Source organism: Crocuta crocuta, unplaced genomic scaffold (genome assembly GCF_008692635.1).
Source record: "Crocuta crocuta isolate KB4526 unplaced genomic scaffold, BGI_CrCroc_1.0 scaffold70, whole genome shotgun sequence".
In the NCBI taxonomy this organism is placed as follows: Eukaryota; Metazoa; Chordata; class Mammalia; order Carnivora; family Hyaenidae; genus Crocuta; species Crocuta crocuta.
Genome location: NW_027528417.1, coordinates 4061378 through 4081158, shown reverse-complemented (window position 1 = coordinate 4081158; position 19781 = coordinate 4061378). Strand labels below are relative to the sequence as shown.

The 19781-nt window shown below is 46.2% G+C and overlaps 2 protein-coding genes across 4 annotated transcripts in view; one reads left to right on the top strand and one right to left on the bottom strand.

Moving 5' to 3' along the window:
• Window positions 1–7569, top strand: part of UBP1 (upstream binding protein 1) — a 64749-nt gene extending 57180 nt beyond the window's left edge. Inside the window, exons 13-15 of the mRNA XM_077754281.1 lie at window positions 2216–2358; window positions 3061–3112; window positions 5603–7569. Coding sequence (XP_077610407.1) covers window positions 2216–2358; window positions 3061–3112; window positions 5603–5640 — 233 coding nt within the window. The 3' untranslated portion in view covers window positions 5641–7569. The remainder of the gene's footprint in view (window positions 1–2215; window positions 2359–3060; window positions 3113–5602) is intronic.
• A 1037-nt stretch (window positions 7570–8606) lies between these two features.
• FBXL2 (F-box and leucine rich repeat protein 2) overlaps window positions 8607–19781 on the bottom strand; it is a 31635-nt gene continuing 20460 nt past the window's right edge. For all 3 annotated transcript variants that reach the window (XM_077754282.1, XM_077754284.1, XM_077754283.1), the window contains exons 10-11: window positions 10242–10454; window positions 8607–9573 (exon numbers count right to left, since the gene is read on the bottom strand). In XM_077754282.1, the coding sequence (XP_077610408.1) occupies window positions 9466–9573; window positions 10242–10454 (321 nt within the window). In that variant the 3' untranslated portion in view covers window positions 8607–9465. The remainder of the gene's footprint in view (window positions 9574–10241; window positions 10455–19781) is intronic.

The window sequence follows — 19781 nt, the reverse complement described above, 5'->3', positions numbered from 1 at the left end:
GCCTCCAGAATATCTAAGGAGCGAGAGCCCAGCCCGAGTGCTCTCGGGGTTTGCTGCCTCCCTCCCTCCCGCACCTCACGTTGACCGAGACGAGGACTGGGACAGCAGCAGCGCGGCGAGAAGGCAGGAAGGTGTTACTTTCGGTGTTTTTCCTCTATTTTCCTGACCGGGTTGGGGGACACTTAAAATGTCACACCGGCACCGATTCTTGTGCACAACAGCCCTGAGCGTGAGGACTGGTCTCCGACAGGCAGCTGGCCAGCACGGTGTCCTGGCGCCGCTGTAAGCCCCCCGTGTCCTGGGCCAGCTGTGTGCAGGGCGGGCTCCTCGGCCCCCAGGTTCCTTACTTGTAGAAGAGCTTGCCGGCTCGGGCCAGAGACCAGCCTGCGCCTTCTCTCCTACTGTGGCCCTTAAAAACAAAAGCAGCTATTGTAAAGGATGCGTATTCTCCTTTGTAAGGCGGGTGTGTGCTACCTGGTACCACCGTCCCCCTTCCCACATCCTGAATCAAGGGCAACACACTCTGAACTTCCTAGAGGGAAGCATGTGACAGGACTCACAGTGGCAGTCGTTTGCCCGAATGCTGGGTAGCACTCTGAGAAATGCTGGGTTTAAAAATCCTGAGGAAAGCATCCCTCTTGTGAGGTTTTCCATTTTCTACTTGAGTTTTTTTTTAATTTTTTTTAATAGTTTATTTTTGAGACAGAGACAGAATGAGCGGGGGAGGGGCAGAAAGAGAGGGAGACACAGAATCTGAAACCGGCTCCAGGCTCTGAGCTGCCAGCACAGAGCCCGACGCGGGGCTCAAACCCATGAACAATGAAATCATGACCTGAGCTGAAGTCGGTCGCTTAACCGACTGAACCACCCAGGTGCCCCTCCATTTGACTTTAAAGCTGTGAATTTTAAGACTAAAGGAAAAAAATTCTTACTCTGAAAGGATAAACTTCTAAAGGAGCTCTCCCTGTATCCTCAAGATTTTGTGTATCATTTACATACATATGGTCAGGCCTGGCCTACTTCTGAAGGTGTTTGCAGAGGAATGTGGGGGAAACGCTGGCCAGCTCAGCCCTACATCAAGGGTTTTCTGAGTTTCCAGCAAATTTTCATAAAAGGCCAGGTCGTAAAGATTTCTTCTCTGCAGGCCAGAGGGTCTCCTTCCCCCCAGCTCTGCCGTGGCGCCACCCGCACCACCACGGGCCACGTGTAGGGATGGAGGTGGCTGCCTTGTGGTTTGGAAAAGAGCAAGTGAGGGCGGGGTTTGGCTTACACAGGCTGTAGTTTGGGGGCTCGCTCTAGATTGTCTCTGTGTCTCACCTCAATTGTAATTCCACAATCTAGGCTTTTCATAATGTGTAATTAGCAGAGGTTTTCATTATTAGGTTATGTTATATTGATTATATTGGTTATATTAATTATATATGATTGATATATATTACCTGCTAATCACAGCAGAGGTTTCCTTTACATTATATTTTATTACATTATATTACATTACATTGTATATTATATTATCTGATCTGCTAATCACAGCCGAGGTTTCCATTATTATAAACACAAGAAAACCCCTTGTTTGGGGAAGCCAGGCTCCAGCGCTGCTAAGCAGCTGCCAGGCTGCCCAGATTCTGCGCCTTCCTCAAAGGCGCTGGGTGTGTGCACGTGACAGGAGCTGGGAGCTCAGCGTTGTGGGGACGCAGGGCCCTGGGTGGCCTGTGGCTGCGACTGCGGGATCAGCAGCAGGCTTCACCATCCGTGTCCTTAGCTTTTCGTGTGGGGTCTTCCCCATGGTGATGAATTTTCGGTGGTGGGGAGGGGGTTTTATCCCTTAAGGCACATTCCCAGTGGTAGGGTTCCTGAGTCCAGAGTCGTGACCGAACTTTTTACATATTGTTAGAAACCCATGATGGCTTTGGAAACTGCTTTCTTCAGCTCTAATTTAGGTACCGTAAGATCCTTCCATTTTAAGTATACAACTCAAGGATATTTTTAGTAAATTGAGTTTTGCAGCCTTTACAACTATTAAGTTTGAGTCCCAACATTCCAAAAAGTCCCCTGTGCCCATTTGCAGTTAATTCCTGCAAGAAAACCCTCAGACCCTCGTGTAGGGTTTACTCTTACTATGTACGTGTTTTAGTACTTTGTGATCTTCCTACTGATGAGGTGGAAAACAGATCAAAGATTACTGCTAAAATGCTGTTTTTGTTTTTTATTTCAGTTTATCATGCAATCTACTTGGAAGAAATGGTTGCTTCAGAAGTTGCCCGAAAACTTGCATTGGTGTTTAATATTCCTTTCCACCAAATTAACCAGGTCTACAGACAGGGTCCCACCGGTATTCACATTCTTGTTAGCGACCAGGTAACCCAAACCGGCACGCCTGCTGCTTTTCTGCACTGGTGTCTGCTGTCTGTCATTGAAGAACCATGGGGGGCGTCCTGTGAGCTCTTGTGCAGGGGCTCCTGAGAGTCTGTTTCAGAGTTGGGGTCAAGTTTGTAAGAATTTATAACCAAGGGTTTCGGGTCTCCCGGTGATGTAAGGGTTACAGACCGAGGAGACCCGGGCTCAGGCGCCTCCGCCCCTCAGCCCCTTAGACGCTCACCGGCGAACTTCGGGGTTAGCGGGGCTTTGGCCGTTTTTATGTAGGGACACATTTGTCCGCTATTTGATGACTTAGTTTTTAAAAACATTAAGGTTATTGTGCCCCCAGTGTTGAGTGACAGTGAGGTAACAGAACACTTATACTCTGACTCTTTCTTAAGAGTTTTTATCCACAGGGCCCGGGGTGGGGGCAGGGGAGCTCCCAGTGGGTCAGGTGGGTTGTTCCCGTGTCTCAGGGACCAGTCACGGGCCAGCATGGTCAGCCCAGGGCCCTGCCCGGGCAGCAGGTGTAAACTTTGACTGCCTCACACTGCCTTCTCAAATTACTGTTTTGACCTTTGAGTTCCGTGTGCAGCAACATATAAATTATGACATTTCCCTGTAGCTGCTAATTTTACCCTTTTCTAATCAGTTCAGAAAAAACAGCTGGATCTTAATTGTGTATCTGCTTTATCCTTCTAGATGGTTCAGAACTTTCAAGATGAGAGTTGTTTTTTATTCTTCACAGTAAAAGGTACTTTGCATGAATGTGTGTGTCTTGAAATGCTGGGGTCGTGAAAGAGTGTGTGCCTGCAATCAGTCGTCATCTCGTGTGTTTACTTTTGAAAATGCTGGCTTCGCTGGTTTTAAGAAGATTTTTAAAAGCGAATCAAGAGAATATTTCCAGTGGTTGCAATAGAAACGAGCAAATAAGGAAAAGGAGTCAGTCCTAGGTTACTGAGGAAAAAACCTCAGTTCAGCCCCCATTTTTACCGAGCGCCTTTTGGTGCTAGAAAGGTCTTGAACAAAACGGACTCCGTGGAACTCCTAGTGGGGAAAGCGAACCAGAATTGGCCGACAGATACATACAATTACAGAATCTTTCAAGTGCCGTGGAGGAGGGGGAAAGTAGGGGTGCTCGTGTTTAAGGGGGAGCTCGGTCGGGGGACATGGAGTGTCTGGGCAAGGCCTCTCTGAGGAGGTGTCAGTGATGCTGAGACTTTAGGCCTGAGGGGAGCTGCCCGCCTGAGGAGCACCCCAAGACGACGCGAGGCTGGGTGCAAACCGGAGAGAAGGCCACACGGTGGAAGAGGCCCGAGGGGCCAGGTGGAGCCAGAGCGGGAGGTACGGGCTGGCGTGCAGGACGTGGGCACGGTCAGTTCCATTTGAAATGCACTGGGAAGTCAGTGAAGTTGCTTAAACAAGGGAGTGTTTGTTTGAATGCGATTTGGTTTTTCTTCCACTCTTGAAACTCTGGAGACATGAGAGTGGGGGGAAGCTGGAGGCAGGAAGGGTCACCGGGGTCTGACGCGTTTAGGGGCCGGGGCCCTGCTGGGTTCCACTGTTGCAGGAGGGGCGGTTGGACTCTTGGAAGAGCAGCTGGGCAGACAGACGATGGCCCCAGTAGAGAGGCGGGAATGATTTGGGGGAAGCAGTCAAGAGCCCCATTTTAGATGTGCCAGAAAGGTCAAGTTGGCAGTGACCTGTCCCCGTCTGGGGCTGGCAGGAGAGGCCTGGACTGGAGATGTAACTTGGAAGCTTTCGGCCCGTCAGCAGTGGCTCCAAGCTGTGGAAAGGATTGCGCTCATTTAGGGAAAGGATATGGAAGGAGGGCCCGGGGAGAGGGGCACAGGGGAGTTCCAACTAGAGGGTTAAAGCAGGGGATTTTTTGTTTTTATAACTTAAAAAAATTTTTTTTAAATTTTTTATGTCTTTTTTATTTTTTGGGAGAGAGAGAGACCGTATGAGTGGGGGAGGGGCAGAGAGAGGGAGCTACAGAATCTGAAATAGGCTCCAGGCTCTGAGCTGGTAGCACAGAGCCGGACGCGGGGCTTGAACCCACAGACCGTGAGATCATGACCTGAGCCAAAGTAAGGCTGCTTAACCAACTGAGCCACCCAGGCGCCCCTAAAATTTTTTTTTTTAATGTTTATCTTTGAGAGAGAGAAAGAGACAGAATACGAGCAGGAGAGGGGCAGAGAGAGAAGGAGACTCAGAATCTGAAACAGGCTCCAGGCTCCAAGCTGTCAGCACAGAGCCCGACGCGGGGCTCGAACTCACCAGCTGTGAGATCCTGACTTGAGCCGAAGCTGAACACTCAACCCACTGAGCCCCCCAGACGCCCTGGGAGGGTTTTCTAAATGGAAAGTGATTATATGTGAAGCAGAGACTGCAAATAAGTCTGGTGGGTTGAGATCTAAATCCAGCCTTAGCACAAAAGCTGCACCTCGAAGAGCCGAGATTTCCTGGGTCCCCCTTCCCTGGACGTCACTCTTGGAGGGACGGCTTCGCCTGTGCTGGCACTTTGCTTGCATTTGCCGTCAGTCACCCGCCAGGGTAGCTTGAACTGAGCCGGCTGGCCCCCTCGGTCGCTGCCACGGCACCTTGGGCAGCGCCCTCGTGGGAGAGCAGTGCAGCGTCTTCTCTGCGGAGCTCCAGCTGTCGACGAGGAGTCTGCAGGCCGGTTGTGCACTTGCGCCCCGCAAAGGCGGTGGCCGTCGCTGATGTCAGACCTCACAGGCCATCCCCTCCAGTCTCCCTGTACTGTTCCCCCTCCGGTCTCCCTGAACTGTTTCTCGTGAAAAGGTTTCTTTCGTTCCTTGAGGACTGTGTACCGTTCCTTGCCATGTCCTGAGAAACACTGGCCGTCAGACAAAAGTAGGGATCTTTTCATAACGTTGCAGCTCTGCCTCTGAGGAGCTAGACGGGGCGGGCACTCGGGTGGTGTGGGAGGCGTGGAGTGGCCGCGCTCTGGCCCGGCACGGCGCCCCCGCCTGCTCTGCGCCCCCGACTGCCCAGAGCTGGCCAGCAGCGGGGCACGGGGCGCCGATGGGCATGTGGGCTGGAAGTTAAAAAGTAAAACCTCACAGGGGAAATGTGTGCGAGCTTCTCTCTAGAATTATTTAAAGGTAACTTGAACTGGGAAGAGGGGGTGGAGGTTTTTAGGAGTTTTCGGTTAGTAGTCTGGGTCTTCCTGGGCCTGGCTGAAGGAATTGTGTGTAACACGCCTTTCCTCTTCCCGCAGCGGAGAACGGGGACGGCATCCACATAGTTCTGAAGTGATGTCTTACTTAGTCTGAACTCTATTCAGTACCAAATAAAGTCACGCTTAAAAGTGTGTGAAGACTGAATCCAAGAAGTCTTGGGATTGGATTTTACCGTATGAAATGTTTCATATTGAAAACACAAGATGACCTTTCTAATGAGCTGTATGAGAGGCGAATGTCCTCACTGTCACTGCCATAGCCGAGCATCCTCGTGAGAGCGAGCACGTCGGGACGGCGGGCGTGCGGCTCCGGGGGCCGCGCGCGGGCGGGCCGCCTGCTTGTCCAGCAGAGGCCAGTAGGTACAGTCCCTAGAAGCAGCCTTGGCTGTCTTTTTACACTGTATGTATGCGGTTTGGAAATGAATGTAAAACGTACTGTGGGCATTTACCTCTCTGTGCCAGTCTGGCTCTCCTTGCCTGAACCTTGTGCTGCCCCGGGGCGGGGCCGGGGGCCAGTGCTGTCGTGGAGCCAGCACGGGGTCTGTCCGCAGATGCCACGCCCTGATGCCGTGGTTGGTGGTCAGGTAAGAGTCGTGGCACCTTCTCGGAGGAAATCATGTGTAAGGGTGTGTGTGACGGGACCGTGCCAGATCGGGGAGGACGCGAGCCGGGAAGGCGGGCATGACGCAAACTGCATTATCAAGAGTACCTTGGTGAGAGGATCAGTGTAAACCCTAATAGGTACAAAGACTTTTGTGTTTTCGCTTTGTCACAGGTTTCCTGAAAAACCTTCTGCCTCCGCTTCCATTTTTAGCATTTTGTTTTCTGGATTTCATTTTCGAAGCCCCGTTGCCCTTTGAAACTCATGTGGCGTCCCTCCCTCTCCCCGTTTCCGACGACTGGCCCCTCCTCACTCCGAACCCTCCTGTGCTGCCCCACCCCACCCCGTCCCATGGAAACAGGTGCCCTGGGCAGGGGGAAAACTGTGGTCGTTTTCTGACCTGCCGCCAAGGGGTCTTTGTTACCGATGAGTTGAAATTATTCGTGGCAAATTAGGTGTCATAAATGAAACACTAAATTGTGCCGTCAGAATTCCCCACACTTCTGAAAGATGGAGCTTTAGTACAATCATGGATAAACGCTCTGGTGATTATTTAAGAGGCTTTATTATACATCACATAACGGCCTCTTTTTCTATAAGAAGGGTGCCTCTTCCACAAAACCAAATGCTTCTCTGCCGCACACTTCTCAAAGGGAGCCCACTGCTTCTGCAAGTTTCTCCTCGTTCTCGCATCCCTCCCCCACGCACCAGCAAGCATCCGCGCAGCCTGTGCTCTAGCAGACCGGATTTGTAAACTCCAGTTCCCCTTTAGCCACGGCATCTCTGTCCACGTACCCAGCTGTCTCGGTTTTGAATGTGTCATTTGACTCACCTTTGTTCGGGCAGAAATAGGAATGAGTAATTTGGACTCTGGAATCTCTCCCGGAAGACAGACTCCTTCAGTGGGTGAAAAGCTTTGACGCTTTGTGTTTTATTCTTAAAGGGGATTAAGCAGCAGGTCTCTGCATACTGTCATCCTTACTCTGACAGTGTCTGTGAGCCCTGTAGACCCCAAGGCGGCGGGACCTTCCTTCTGTCCTCTCCCTTTGCTTCTGTATGAGCACATGTCTTCTGTGCCCATCACTTGGGAAAGAAGTGAGCATATCTCTTGTTTTTAGAGTTTTGCTTGTCTATTTAGCATTCCTTTTTGAGTCTCAAGATATACGGAACAATAAATGTCATCTAATGCTGTGTGCTATTTTGAATTCCTCACCAAGTTTTAGAAATGGGGTTAAAAACACTTTAAAAGCTCATCGAACTTGAAATTCTACCAAGCAGCATTGAAAATTAGTCTGTCCCAGCGAAACAGGTTAAATTATGGCACCAGCAAATTTGCTACTTTGTTTTTTTAATAGTAGGATGTATACATTTCAGTAAAATAAATGTTTTCCGATTGTTTTGCAAACGCGTGTCTCATTTAAAATCCCAGTTCCTGACAGTGTCCCCTCAGGCCCTAGAATTGAGGGGGTTCCGTGCAGGCGTTGAGCACAAGAGGTTCAGAGGTGAGGCCTGTGTGCGGTTTTCTCTTCAGTCTGTTTTCTCAGAGCTGATGCAGCTGAAGACAGATCACACTCAGGAAGTGGACCTGACCTTCTCCTCCGAGAAACCTCGCCTGAGGGCCTCCTGTTTTCTGAGTAAGGTCGTGGCAGTGAGGAGTGAGCCCGGTGGCTCCGAGAGGTGGTGTCCCGGCTCACAGACCGTGCATGGGAAGCCCCGGCCATATACATTTTTAAAATAGAGACTATAATTACCGAAGCAATCTGTTCGATGCTCTGTGTTGATTTGACTAGCTTCCTTCCACAGTCACACTGCCACACACAGCAGTGTGAGTGTGTATTTAAACCACCGCTGTGGTGTTCGCACACTTCGGCCAGGGAACACCAGAGGATGTGTCATCAGGCGCTGAAGTCATCAGGACTCGAATGCTTATCCTGATAACCTTGTTAAAGTGACTTAAGGGGTCGTGTATGTACCTGCCTTCTCTTCCACTGTCTCCCAAATGCTCCTGAATGGTCCCTCCGCCAGAGCGCTGCTGGCCCGGGGAAGACACCGCCGCGGCTTTGCTGGCCCTCTTCAGCCTCCCGTCAGCTCTGTGCCCTTCGCTGTGGGGAGCGGTTGCTAGGATGGGTCATCAGCTGCCCTTAACCCTGAAGTTTACAGCGTGAGTGTGGTGGCGGGTCCCTAATCTTAGTGTCACACGTGTGGACAACCCAGAGCAAAGCCTAGAGCTCCTCCAAGTTTAGATCATGTTGGGAAGGTCTGGGTTTGGAAACTGGTTTTGCTCAGACTTGTCTGCCATAAGATTATAGCAATAAAACCCTCTGACTTAAGCATCACTATGGTTTTTTTCATTTTTATATTATGAGTCTGAAAGGTGCCAACACTTTACTGATCTGAGTTTTAAGTGTGTACAATTTTGAATAGTTCTGGTGTAACCTGATTTCTAAGATTTTAAAATAAACTTGGAAAAAATCACACCCATTCTACATGCATCCATTCATTATTTTTAATTGATTATATTATAGATAACTTAAGCCTCATTCTAGCTCTTTAAGGCCCCCCAGATCTCACGAGAGACGACAGGATTAGCTTCTCTCCTCTAAGAGACCCACTCTCCTCTCCAGTGAGGCAGCGACACAGCCTTCGAGCTCTGTGTTTTTAGCTTTTGGTCCCCAAAAGTGTATGTGACAAGTTGATGGAAACAGCAGGGTGAAGACCCCGCCCCACCCAGCTCAGAGTCTCATTTCTTTGGTGTCTCATGGAAACCCACTACCTTGCCTCCCGCCTCAAGTCTCTATGTAGAAAATCATCAGGTATCGTGAATTTGTGGAGCAGTCACTTTGAGAAAGTTGGCTATTTAATCTTCAAAGTGGAAAAGTCCTCATCAGAATGAAATCTGTGAATTAAAGTAGGCCACTGGCTGAAGTATTGGGTAGAAAATCAACAGCTTATTTCTTCTCAATTTGTGCTAACACTGATGGTCTGTGTGAGGAATGCTGACACGGCCGGGGGCGGGGCTTCTGTACCTAAGAAGGCACCCACCTCTCTTGCGTGTCCCAGCTACCCTGAGACCGCGCTCCGTGTGCTACCAGACCCAGGCTGTGATGTGATTGCATCGTAGCAGAATAGAGGTGAAGACTCTCTCACCGGAGACACTGCGGTCCCTGGCGGAGTCTTTTACCTGTACATGCCTTTCCCAATGGAGAACCGAGAGATTTGGGTGAAGGTGGAGCAGTTCGGGAAGACTTGGGTCCTCTCTGGAGGAAGGGACACCTCACGCCTTGGGTTCAGACAACTGCTGTCAGAGAATGACACAGCACCTGCACAGTCGCTGCCCACTTCCTCCCACTGCCGTCGGGGGGGTGACGGGAGCAAAGTAGGCATGGACTTTGACATGAGGGAGCTGAGCCTGGAAGCAGAAAAGAGCAACCTGGAGTCGTCACCACGTGGGGATTTTGAAGATTAGAACCACAATCCTAGACTAGCCCACACGTTCTCCATATAGCATGGACTCCTTTACCTCGGGCCGATGGGATAGAATTCTGGTGTGGGCTACAGCGACTCCTGCTGACACTATCCCCTAAGCCAGCACCGTCTAGAGACAGGAGAGAATATCTGCCCCGGGGGGTGGTCCCCGGCCCTGGATGCAAACAGCACAGACCTCACAGCTTTCGCACCTGGGGCAGCTCTGAGAGGTAAATGCAAAGCTTGGAGCATATTCCAGAAAACTGTAGGTAAACTACATGGGGTGGGGTGGGGTGGGGGGGAGCCACCTTCTACTGAAGCCTTCTTATCTGGAAATTAACCAAGACCACGGTCTCCTTCCCACTGATAACAACCTTAAGGCTCCTTCCTTAGAAGGACTCTGATCAGACTACGAGGAGCCTCTGACCACCATTCTGGAAGCTGAAACCGCCACGGTGAGGTCTAACAAGGAAATTTTTAATGAGGAGACGCCTGTACAACATGCCCATTTGCATAACTACAGCCTTAGGGTAAAATGTGGAAAATGGATGTCGATTCCTGACCTGTTCCGTGTTCGCTTAGCCAGTGTCAGCAACACTTGCCCACGCTTACCCGCATCCGCTTGATGCCTGCGCGGGTCACCTGCTGGCAGTCGTACAGCTCCAGGCGCTCCAGGCCGCGGCAGTTCTCCAGGTGCTCCAGGGCCACGTCCGTTATGAGGAGGCAGTTGTCCAGTTCCAGGACCCGCAGCCTCTCATGCCCGCAGGTGCTGTTGCTCAGGTGCAGGATCCCGTCATCCGTGATGAGCTCGCAGTGGGACAGACTCTGGAACGGGGAGGAAAGTGCACACGTTTGCGAGACCCTCCCTTTCCCAGGCTTGAGGCCTGAAGCACAGAAACTGGCCTGAACTGGCTTCTCTCATCTTTCCAACCCTGTCAAGATGGAAATCAGATTGCAGGGGATCCCATTAAAGATGACGGCGTGAGAGGGCCCCGACTCTACAGGTACGTAAAGGTCAGCCTAGTCTGAGAAAAGAGCCCCTAAGAGCTAGCTGAGTGATACACACACTGAAAGAAGACCCATGTCACAGTGGGTGGGAGAAGCTGGGACACAATCTTGCCAGAAGTCCCACTCCCGATGCAGAGACCCACAGCTGGGAGAGAACTCAAAACCCGGAGTTTCTCCCTGAAGAGCAACGGGCGTGGACCCCACACTGGGCATCCCAACTTTTAAAATCTGTGCCTGAGAGACAAGCCCCTAAACCATGTAGCTTTGAAAAACAACAGGCTCACACCCACAAGACCCACAAGACTAGTGATCCCAGAAACAGCTCTTGCAGGGCTCATACACTTGGGACACCCCGGCCCCAGGGCCCAGCATGGAAGTGGCCCGTTGAGGGGTACTTGGACTTTGTGTGGGAGCACCGGCAGCTGATCTCACACAGTGGGGGCACGCTGGGACACTCTGGGTCCGGGGACTGGCGGGTGTCCCCTTCGTCCATCCCATCTTGCTCCAACTGGAGGGCACGGTAAACAAACGGGAAGACACAACAAAACGCTCTAGGCTTTTTCTTGCCTCATTTTCTTTCGTGGTGGGCACCTTCTCTGTGAGCCACTCCTCCACTGTGCTTCCGAACACCATTTGTCAGGAAGGAACTCTGATGTGTGGCCAGTGCCTGGAGAACACTTCTATGTATCCTGGCTCTGGGGTCTGCTGGTGGGCCTCACAGAGTTCTTAAATGGCCAAGATCCCCAGAGCACAGCAAGAGACAGCAGGCCCAGGAGTTCAGTCTGGGAAAGAGGCCTGATGGCTCACCACCGCAGCTGCAGCCGGCTGGGCAGGCTTCTAAGGAGCACAGCTCTCGGGGCTGACCATCCTCACTGGAGACCTTGGAAGGAGGAGCCCTCTTCACTCTCCCCACCGCCACACTCCAGAGCACCGCTGTCTCCTGGAGGGGAGCTTTTATATGCATCTGGGGTCCCAGTCCTTGGGGCCTGCCACTCTGGGATGTTCCGTTCCCCCCCTGGCTCTGCTGGGGGGAGGGGACGTCGGTAATCAGAGTCCTCGGCAGGCTGTCGCGCCCAGGACACTACAGAAAGTAGACTGAAGCACACCCCCAGCCTTACTATAGAGAGATCTGTATGCTTGAGGTGGTGCTTCGTCCTGCAGGGTAGGCTTCAAGGGTTGCATGCACCTAAGGCCTGACACTGTGTTCTCTGGGCACGCAGGCCACTGCATGCCATCTTCACACTATCCCTCTGCCTCACTCCAACTTGCAGTATATCCCACACAGGAGTTTATACGCTTGTCTGCAGTCCTGGTTTTTTGCAGCTGCCCCCCAGAGGACACCTCTAGATCACCTGGCACTGGTGGCCCATGGAGTTCATGCTTGCAGTCCCAAAGGACTATGTATATTTGCATATTTTTTAAGCTGCTGCCTGAGTATCTTCCAGTCAACCTGAATCTAGGTGCTGAGATTCTCCCCTTTGGGACACTGACAGGTTTTGGCACATCCTCAACCACTAGGAACCATTAATAATAAAATAGGCTGCACAGACAATCACAAAGGTTTGAGAGCCAACCAAGAGTTAGGACCTGGTTGAACAATAAGGTCCATCTCCTACATGAGTTCACTCCTTCACAAAGGGGAGAGGCTGTTTTATCTAGGACCCTCGGGAAAAACACCTTACTAAAAGATAACTGACGCTTGATCTCAGCTTAGGTCATGATCTGTGCTGACAACATTAAGGCTGCCTGGGATTCTCTCCTCTCTCTGCCCCTCCTCCACTCACACTGTGTTTCTCTCTCAAAAGAAATAAACATTAAAAATGTTAAAAAGCTAGGTAATGGTCATAAAGATGCTCACCATACCCTGGAGGAGAATGGAGCAACACAAAACTTTAAGAAAGAGAAAATATAAGAAAATACCCAAGAAGGGTCATGGAAGCTGAAGAATAACTGAAAAAATACACTAGAGAGGTTCAAGAGCAGACTAGATAAATCAGAAGGATCAGTGAACTTGAAGACAGAGCAGCAAAAAAAAAAAAAACAGCTTAAGGGATTTGTGGGACAACATCAAGTGGACTAACATTCATATCATAGGGCTCTCAGGAGGAGGGGGGAGAGAGAAAGGAGTGGAAAACTTATTTCAAGAAATAATGGCTAAAAACCTCCTTAACCAATACAAAACAAAAAACAGACATCCAGATCCAGGAAGTGCACAGAGTTCTAAAAATATGAACCCCAAAAGATGTACACTAAGACATAATTAAAATGTCAAAAGTTAAGGAGAATCTTAAAATCAGCAATATTCAAAACAACTTATTATGCACAAAGGAACCCCCATAAGACTAACAGATTTTTCAGCAGAAACTGCAGGATAGAAGGGAGTGGCATGAAACTCAAAGTACAGAAAGGAAAAATACTTCCAACCAAGAATACTCTAACTAGCAAAGTTATTCAGAATTGGAGATAGAGGTTTTCAGACAAGCTAAAGCTAAAGGAGTTAATCGCTTACTAAACCAGCTTTACAAAAAAATATTGAAGGGAATTTGTTAAGCTGAAAAGAAAGGGCACTAAATAAGAACATGTGAAAGCCTGAATTTCACTTGTAAAGGTAAATATGGAGTAAAAGTTAATGGAATAATCATTTATAGTGGAGTATCACATTTATACAGCTAGTTTGGAGGCTAAAAGGCAAATGTAGTAAAAAGAAAAAAAAAACTCCAAACTACAACAATGGATACACAAGATAAAAGATGTAAACTGTGACATCAAAAACAAAACAGGAGGGAGGGAGAGTAAAAATGTAGAATTTCAGAATGTGTTCAAGTTTAAGCTGTTATCATAAAATAGACTGTTACAAATATAAGGCTCATGGTGACCACAAAGCAAAAATCTCTGATAACACACCAATTATAAAAATAAAAGAATCTCAAACCACAAAGGAAGAAAACAAATGAAGAGAGGAACTACAGAACAGCCAGGAAACAATTAACATAATGGCAATAAGTACATAACTATCAATAATTACTTCAAATGTAAATGGACTAAATTCTTCAATCAAGACATAGAGTACCTGAATGAATTAAAATTTAAGAAAAAAGGCCCATCTATATGCTGCCTATAAGTGACTGTCTTTAAGTGTAAGGACACACACACACAGACTGAAAGTAAAGGGATGGAAAAGGATATCCCATGTAAATGAAAATCAAAAGACAGGTGGAGGTAGCCATACATACATCAGACAAAATAACACTTTGAAACACTGTAATAACAATGAAGGGCATTACATAATGATAAAGGGGTCAGTCCAACGACAGCATAAAGATGGGTAATATTTATGCACCCAACATAGGAGAACCTAAATATATAAAGCATATATTAACAGGTCTAAAGGAAGAAAGCAATACAATAATAGTAGAGGGCATTAATACCCTAGTTACATCAATAGATAGATCATCCAGACAAAATCAGTAAGGAAATATCAGCCATACACAACATGTTAGAAGAGACAGACTTAATGCATATATACACACCATCCTATCCAAAAGCAGAAAACACATTCTTCTCAAGTGCACATGGAACATTCTCCAGAACAGATCATATGTTAGGATATGTAAGAAATCTTAATAAATTTAAGAAGACTGAAATTGTGGGGCACCTGGGTGGCAAAGAAATCAATTAGAAGAAGAGTGGAAAGTTCACAAATATGTGGATATTTAACATGTTACTGAATCACCAGTGGGTCAAGGAAAGCAAAAGAGAAATTTTAAAAATGCCTTGAGGCAAATAAAAATGGAAATGGAATATACCAAAATATATGGGCTGCAGCAAAAGCACTTCTAAGGCAGTTATTTATAGCAATAAAGGCCTACCTCAAGGAATAAAAGTCAAACAACATAACACCTTAAGGAACTACAAAAAGATGACAAAGCCCAAAATTAGTAGAAGGAAGGAAATAAAGATAAGAGGACATGAATTAAAGAGACAGAAAAGATCAATGAAAATAAGAGCTAGCTCTATGAAAAGATAAAATTAACAAGCCTTTAGCTAGACTCACACACACACACAAAAGCGGGCTCAACTAAAAATCAGAAACGAAAGGAGACATTACAAATGATACCACAGCAATTCAACAAATCATAAGAGACTACTAAGAACAATTATATGCCAACAAGTTTGACAACTTAGAAGAAATGAGTACATTGATAGAAGCAAAGAACCATCCAAAACTGAATCATAAATAGAAAATCTGAACAGACTGATTACTAATAAGGGATTAAATCAGCAATCTAAAACCTGCCAACAAAGTTCCAGAATACTGCTTCATTGGTGAATTCTACCATATATTTAAAGAAGAATTAACATCATTCCTACTCAAACTCTTCCAAAAAAGAGGGAGGGAACATTTCCAAATCCATTTTTCAAGGCAAGTATTACCCCTGATAACCAAAACTAGACAGACATTACCAAAAAAAAAAAGGGAAAACTACAGACCAATATCTCTGATAAACATAGATGCAGGGGCACCTGTGTGGCTCAGTCGGTTAAGATCCAAATCTTGATATTGGCTCAAGTCATGATCTCGTGGTTCATGAGTTCAAGCCCCACATCCCACAATGGGGAGCCTGCTTGGAATTCATTCTCTCTCTCTGTCTCTCTCTGCCCCTCCTCTACACACTCTCTCTCAAAATGAAATAAATGTAAAAGAAAAATCTTAAACATAGATGCAATAGCCCTCAACAAATATTAGCAAACTAAATTCAACAGTACATTAAAAGAATCATACACTACAACCAAGTGGAATTTATTTCAGGGATGTGAGGATGGGAGAACATTCTTAAATCAATCAGTATGATATAGCATATTAGCAAAATGGACATCCTATGATCATCTAAATAGATGCAGTAATAGAATTTGACAGAATACAACATTTATGATTTTTTAAAAAGTGAGTAAAGAAGAAACATACCTTAACATAATAAAGACCATATATGACAAGCTCACAGCTAGCATCATACTCAATGGTGAAGAGCTGAAAATCTCTCCTCTAAGGAAGAAACAAGGATACCCACTCATGCCATGTTTATTCAACATGGTATTAGAAATCCCAACCAGAGGAATTAGGTAAGAAAAAAGAAAGATATCCAAATTAGAAAGAAGTAAAACTTTCACTATTTGCAGATGACACAATATTATTTATAGAAACCTTAAAGACTCCATCGAAAAACATTAGAAATAATAAATGGGTGCTTGGGTGGCTCAGTCAGTTAAATGTCCAACTTTGGCTCAGGTCATGATCTCACAGTTCATGAGTTTGAGCCCCGTGTCAGGCTCTGTGGTAACAGCTCAGAGCCTGGAACCTGCTTCGGGTTCTGTCTCTGTCTCTCTGTGCTTCTCCTGCACTCTCTCTCTCTCAAAATAAATACATAAACTTAAAAAACATTTAAAATAGGGGCACCTGGGTGGCTCAGTTGGTTGAGTGTCTGCCTTCAGCTCAGGTCATGACCTCATGGTTCATGAGTTTAAGCTCCACATCAGGCTCACTGCTGTCAGTGCAGAGCCCACCTTGGATCCTCTGTCCGCCTCAGCTCGTGCTCTCTCAAAAATAAATAAAACATTTTAAAAATCTTAAAAAGATAGAACTACCATATTTTCCAGCACTTCCACTTCTGGGTATTTATCTGAAGAAAATGAAAACACTAATTTGAAAACATCTGCACTCTCACAGTTACTGCAGTATTATTTACATTAGCCAAGACATGGAAACAACCTAAGTGTCCACTAAAGGATGAATGGGTAATGAAAACATCACACACACACACACACACACACTGGAATTCAGCCATAAATAAGAATGAAATATTGCCATTTGCAACAACATGGATGGACCTTGAGGGCATTATGCTAAGTGACATAAGTCAGGCAGAGAAAGAAAATACTGTATGATGTCACTTATACAGGGAATTAAAAAAAAAAAAAGCAAGCTCATAGATTCAGAGACTATATCCTGAAACCATTATTACACTATATGTAAACTAAGTGTAATTTAAATAGAAATTTGAAACATTAAAAAAACATACTGTTGATTGTCAGAAGTGGGGGGAGTGTGAAAAGGGTGAAGGGGGTCAAACTGGACAAATTTCCTATCATTTAAGTCATAGGGATGTAATGTATAGCATGGTGACTATAGTTAATGTTACTACATATTTGAAAGTTGCTGAGAGAAGAATCTTAAAAGATCTCATTCTAAGAAAAAAATTTTGTAAATAGGGTGACAGATGCTAACTAAACTCCATCATGATGATCATTTTGCAATACATACAAATATCAAATAATTGCATTGTATACCTGAAGCTAAAAGTATATCAATGAAGCCTCCATTAAAAAAAGACAATTCATGTTTAATGATGTGCTTGGGCTTACCATCTCTATACTGGTCATGGGTCTGATTAAAGATTTCTATTTCTTCATGACTTAGTTTTAGTAGGTTATGTGTTTATAGGAATTCATTCGTTCTAGATTATCCAGTTTGTTGGCACATAACTGTTCATAATTATCTCTTATGATTCATTTTATTCATGTAATGAGTTGTAATGTCTCTTGTTTCTGACTTTATTTGCCTTTCTCTTTTTTGCATAGTCTAGCTGAGGATTTGTCAAGTTTATTTTTTCAAAAAAAACCCTCCATTTCATTAATTTTTTTCTATTTCCTATTTTTAAGTTACATGCTTTAATCTTTGCTATTTTCTTCTTTTGGCTAACTTTGGGCTTCGTCTGCTTCTTCCTTTCCAGCTTCCTTTATAGCTCTAGAAGTGTAAAGTTAGATTGTTTTAGGTCTAGTAATGTATCTAAGTCATGGTTTTTATTCACTTTGCCACTCTATGTCTTCTGATAGAGGAATTTAATCCACTTATATTTAAAGTGATTATTAGGGTTCCTGGATGGCTCAGTTGGTTAAGCGTCTGTCTCTGGCTCAGGTCACAATCTCATGGCTAGTGAGTTTGAGCCCTCCATCGGGCTCTGTGCTGACAGCTTGGAATCTGGAGCCTGCTTCAGATTCTGTGTCTCCCTCTCTCTCTTTCTGTCCCTCCCCCACTGTTCCTCTCTCTCTCTCAAAAATAAGAATTAAAATTTTTTAAAAAACATTTAGGATGATTATTGATAAGAAAGAACTTACTATTGTTATTTTTAAAACTAAGGAAATTCATTTACAGCAGAGATAAGAGGCTGATATGATAGTACTCAGACTTGTTTTTTTCTCACCTGCTTTCTTCCATTTCTACTAGGCTGCTAGGGGTCTCCTAGGATTCAGAAGTGTGTGTATGTGCACATGCTTGTATGTGTGTGTGCATGTCCCACATCCTGGGCAGTGCTCCTCACCAAAAACCAGGGACTTAATGGAATTTGAACGGAAATGTTAAAAAAAAAAAAAAAAAAAAAAGCCCAACTTCAAGCCACTCGTCTGTTAAAGTTAGGGTAGGACGTGACCTGGAATGCAGATATTTTCCTCTTCCCCTGAAATCTGTTCCAACAAGAACTCTCTTCCTCCCCCTTACCTCTCTGAATTTGGTGGTGTGAAACTGAAGGAGCTGGCCAGGCTGCCTTGACAAGGTTGCTTGATACTGTGAGTATGGGGAATTTAGGGAGTTTAGGATTCCTGATCGCAGGAACTCCCCACCTGCTGCTTCCTCCAAAAAAATCAGCTTCTCCTAGAAGGGTTCTTGCATGGCCAGGGAGCTGCTGGCAGCCTCCTGGAAAGGGCTGCGATCCTTGGGACCTGAGCACCACAGCCGTAGGGATCACCCTTATCACTCACACAAAAGGCTCTCAGATTTGGGCTGGCTTGTTTCTATCTCACTTTGTTCCAAAAGAGGCTTGAAAGTGGCTTCCCCTGGCTAAGCCTTGTGCGAGGTGCTAGTGGTAGAGGAGAGAGGGGAGATCGTCTCTGTGTTCTGGGAACTGATGTCTAAATCACACTAGACTGCTCCTAAATTCCCACTGCTAACAGTGCAACCACTTAAAAAAAAATCAAGGCATAGAGATATGGCGAAAAAGGCAATAGATAAGTTAAAATAAAATTAAATATTTAGTTAACCCAAAAAGGTGGGAAAAGAGCAAAGAATAGAAAACAAAAGGGAGAAAACATCCAACCGTATCAATATTACATGATACGAAATGACTAAACATTTTGGTTAAAAGAGTTTATCAGGCTGGATAAAAGCAAGACAGTATTTATGTATAACATAGATAACGTGAAAGAAAATGACATGCCATGCAAAAAGTAAGCATGAGAAGACTGATTAACATAGGGGGACTTCAAGACAGTAAGTTTTATCAATGATTAGGAAAGACATTTAATAATGATAAAAACATCAATTCATCAGGAAGATATAACTGTCGTTAATCTGTATGAACCCACATCAGAGGAGAAGACCTTAGTGAAGATAAACTTAAAGTCTTAGCCGTGGGATCCTGTGTACTAGATGCAGAGTTTAGCCCCAGCAACTGGTACAGGATTTGTGGGTCCCCGGTGCGCTTGGAGTTGTTCTGCTTACAAAGTTTTAGGAGTGATCTAATGAGTCTCCTGAATCTCAGCATGGAATGCTGAGGTAACTAGAAGGCATTAATAAACCCTAATTTGGAAGCAAAATATGGGCCAGCCTGCTCTTTCAGATGTGATGTGGAGCACTGGGCCTTCAGATTGTGAGCCCCATGTCAACCTCTCACTGTCATTCTGATAAGTCTCACAGAGACAGTGGAGAGGAACAGGTCTACCCACCTTAGCAGGAGCCGTAAAGCTCTGGTCCTGCCTCTCATTCAGCCTCATCTCCTCTCCTCCCTCACGGTGACATGCAGCGATGGCTTCTGTCAATCTAAGAACATGTACTGTTTCCATCACACAAAATGCTGGTAAGCCCTTCTCCATCTTACTTGTGCTCTTGCTTCAGGCTGGCTCAGCTGGGGCCCTGGGTGTCTCAGTCAGTTAAGTGTCCGACTCTTGGTTTCAGCTGAGGTCACAGTCTTACAGTTTTGTGGGGTTCGGTCCCACACTGGGCCCTGTGCTGACAGTGTGGAGGCCACTTGGGATTCTCTTGCTCCTTCTCTCTCTGCCCCTCTCCCACTTATGCTCTCCCCCCCCCCCCCCCCC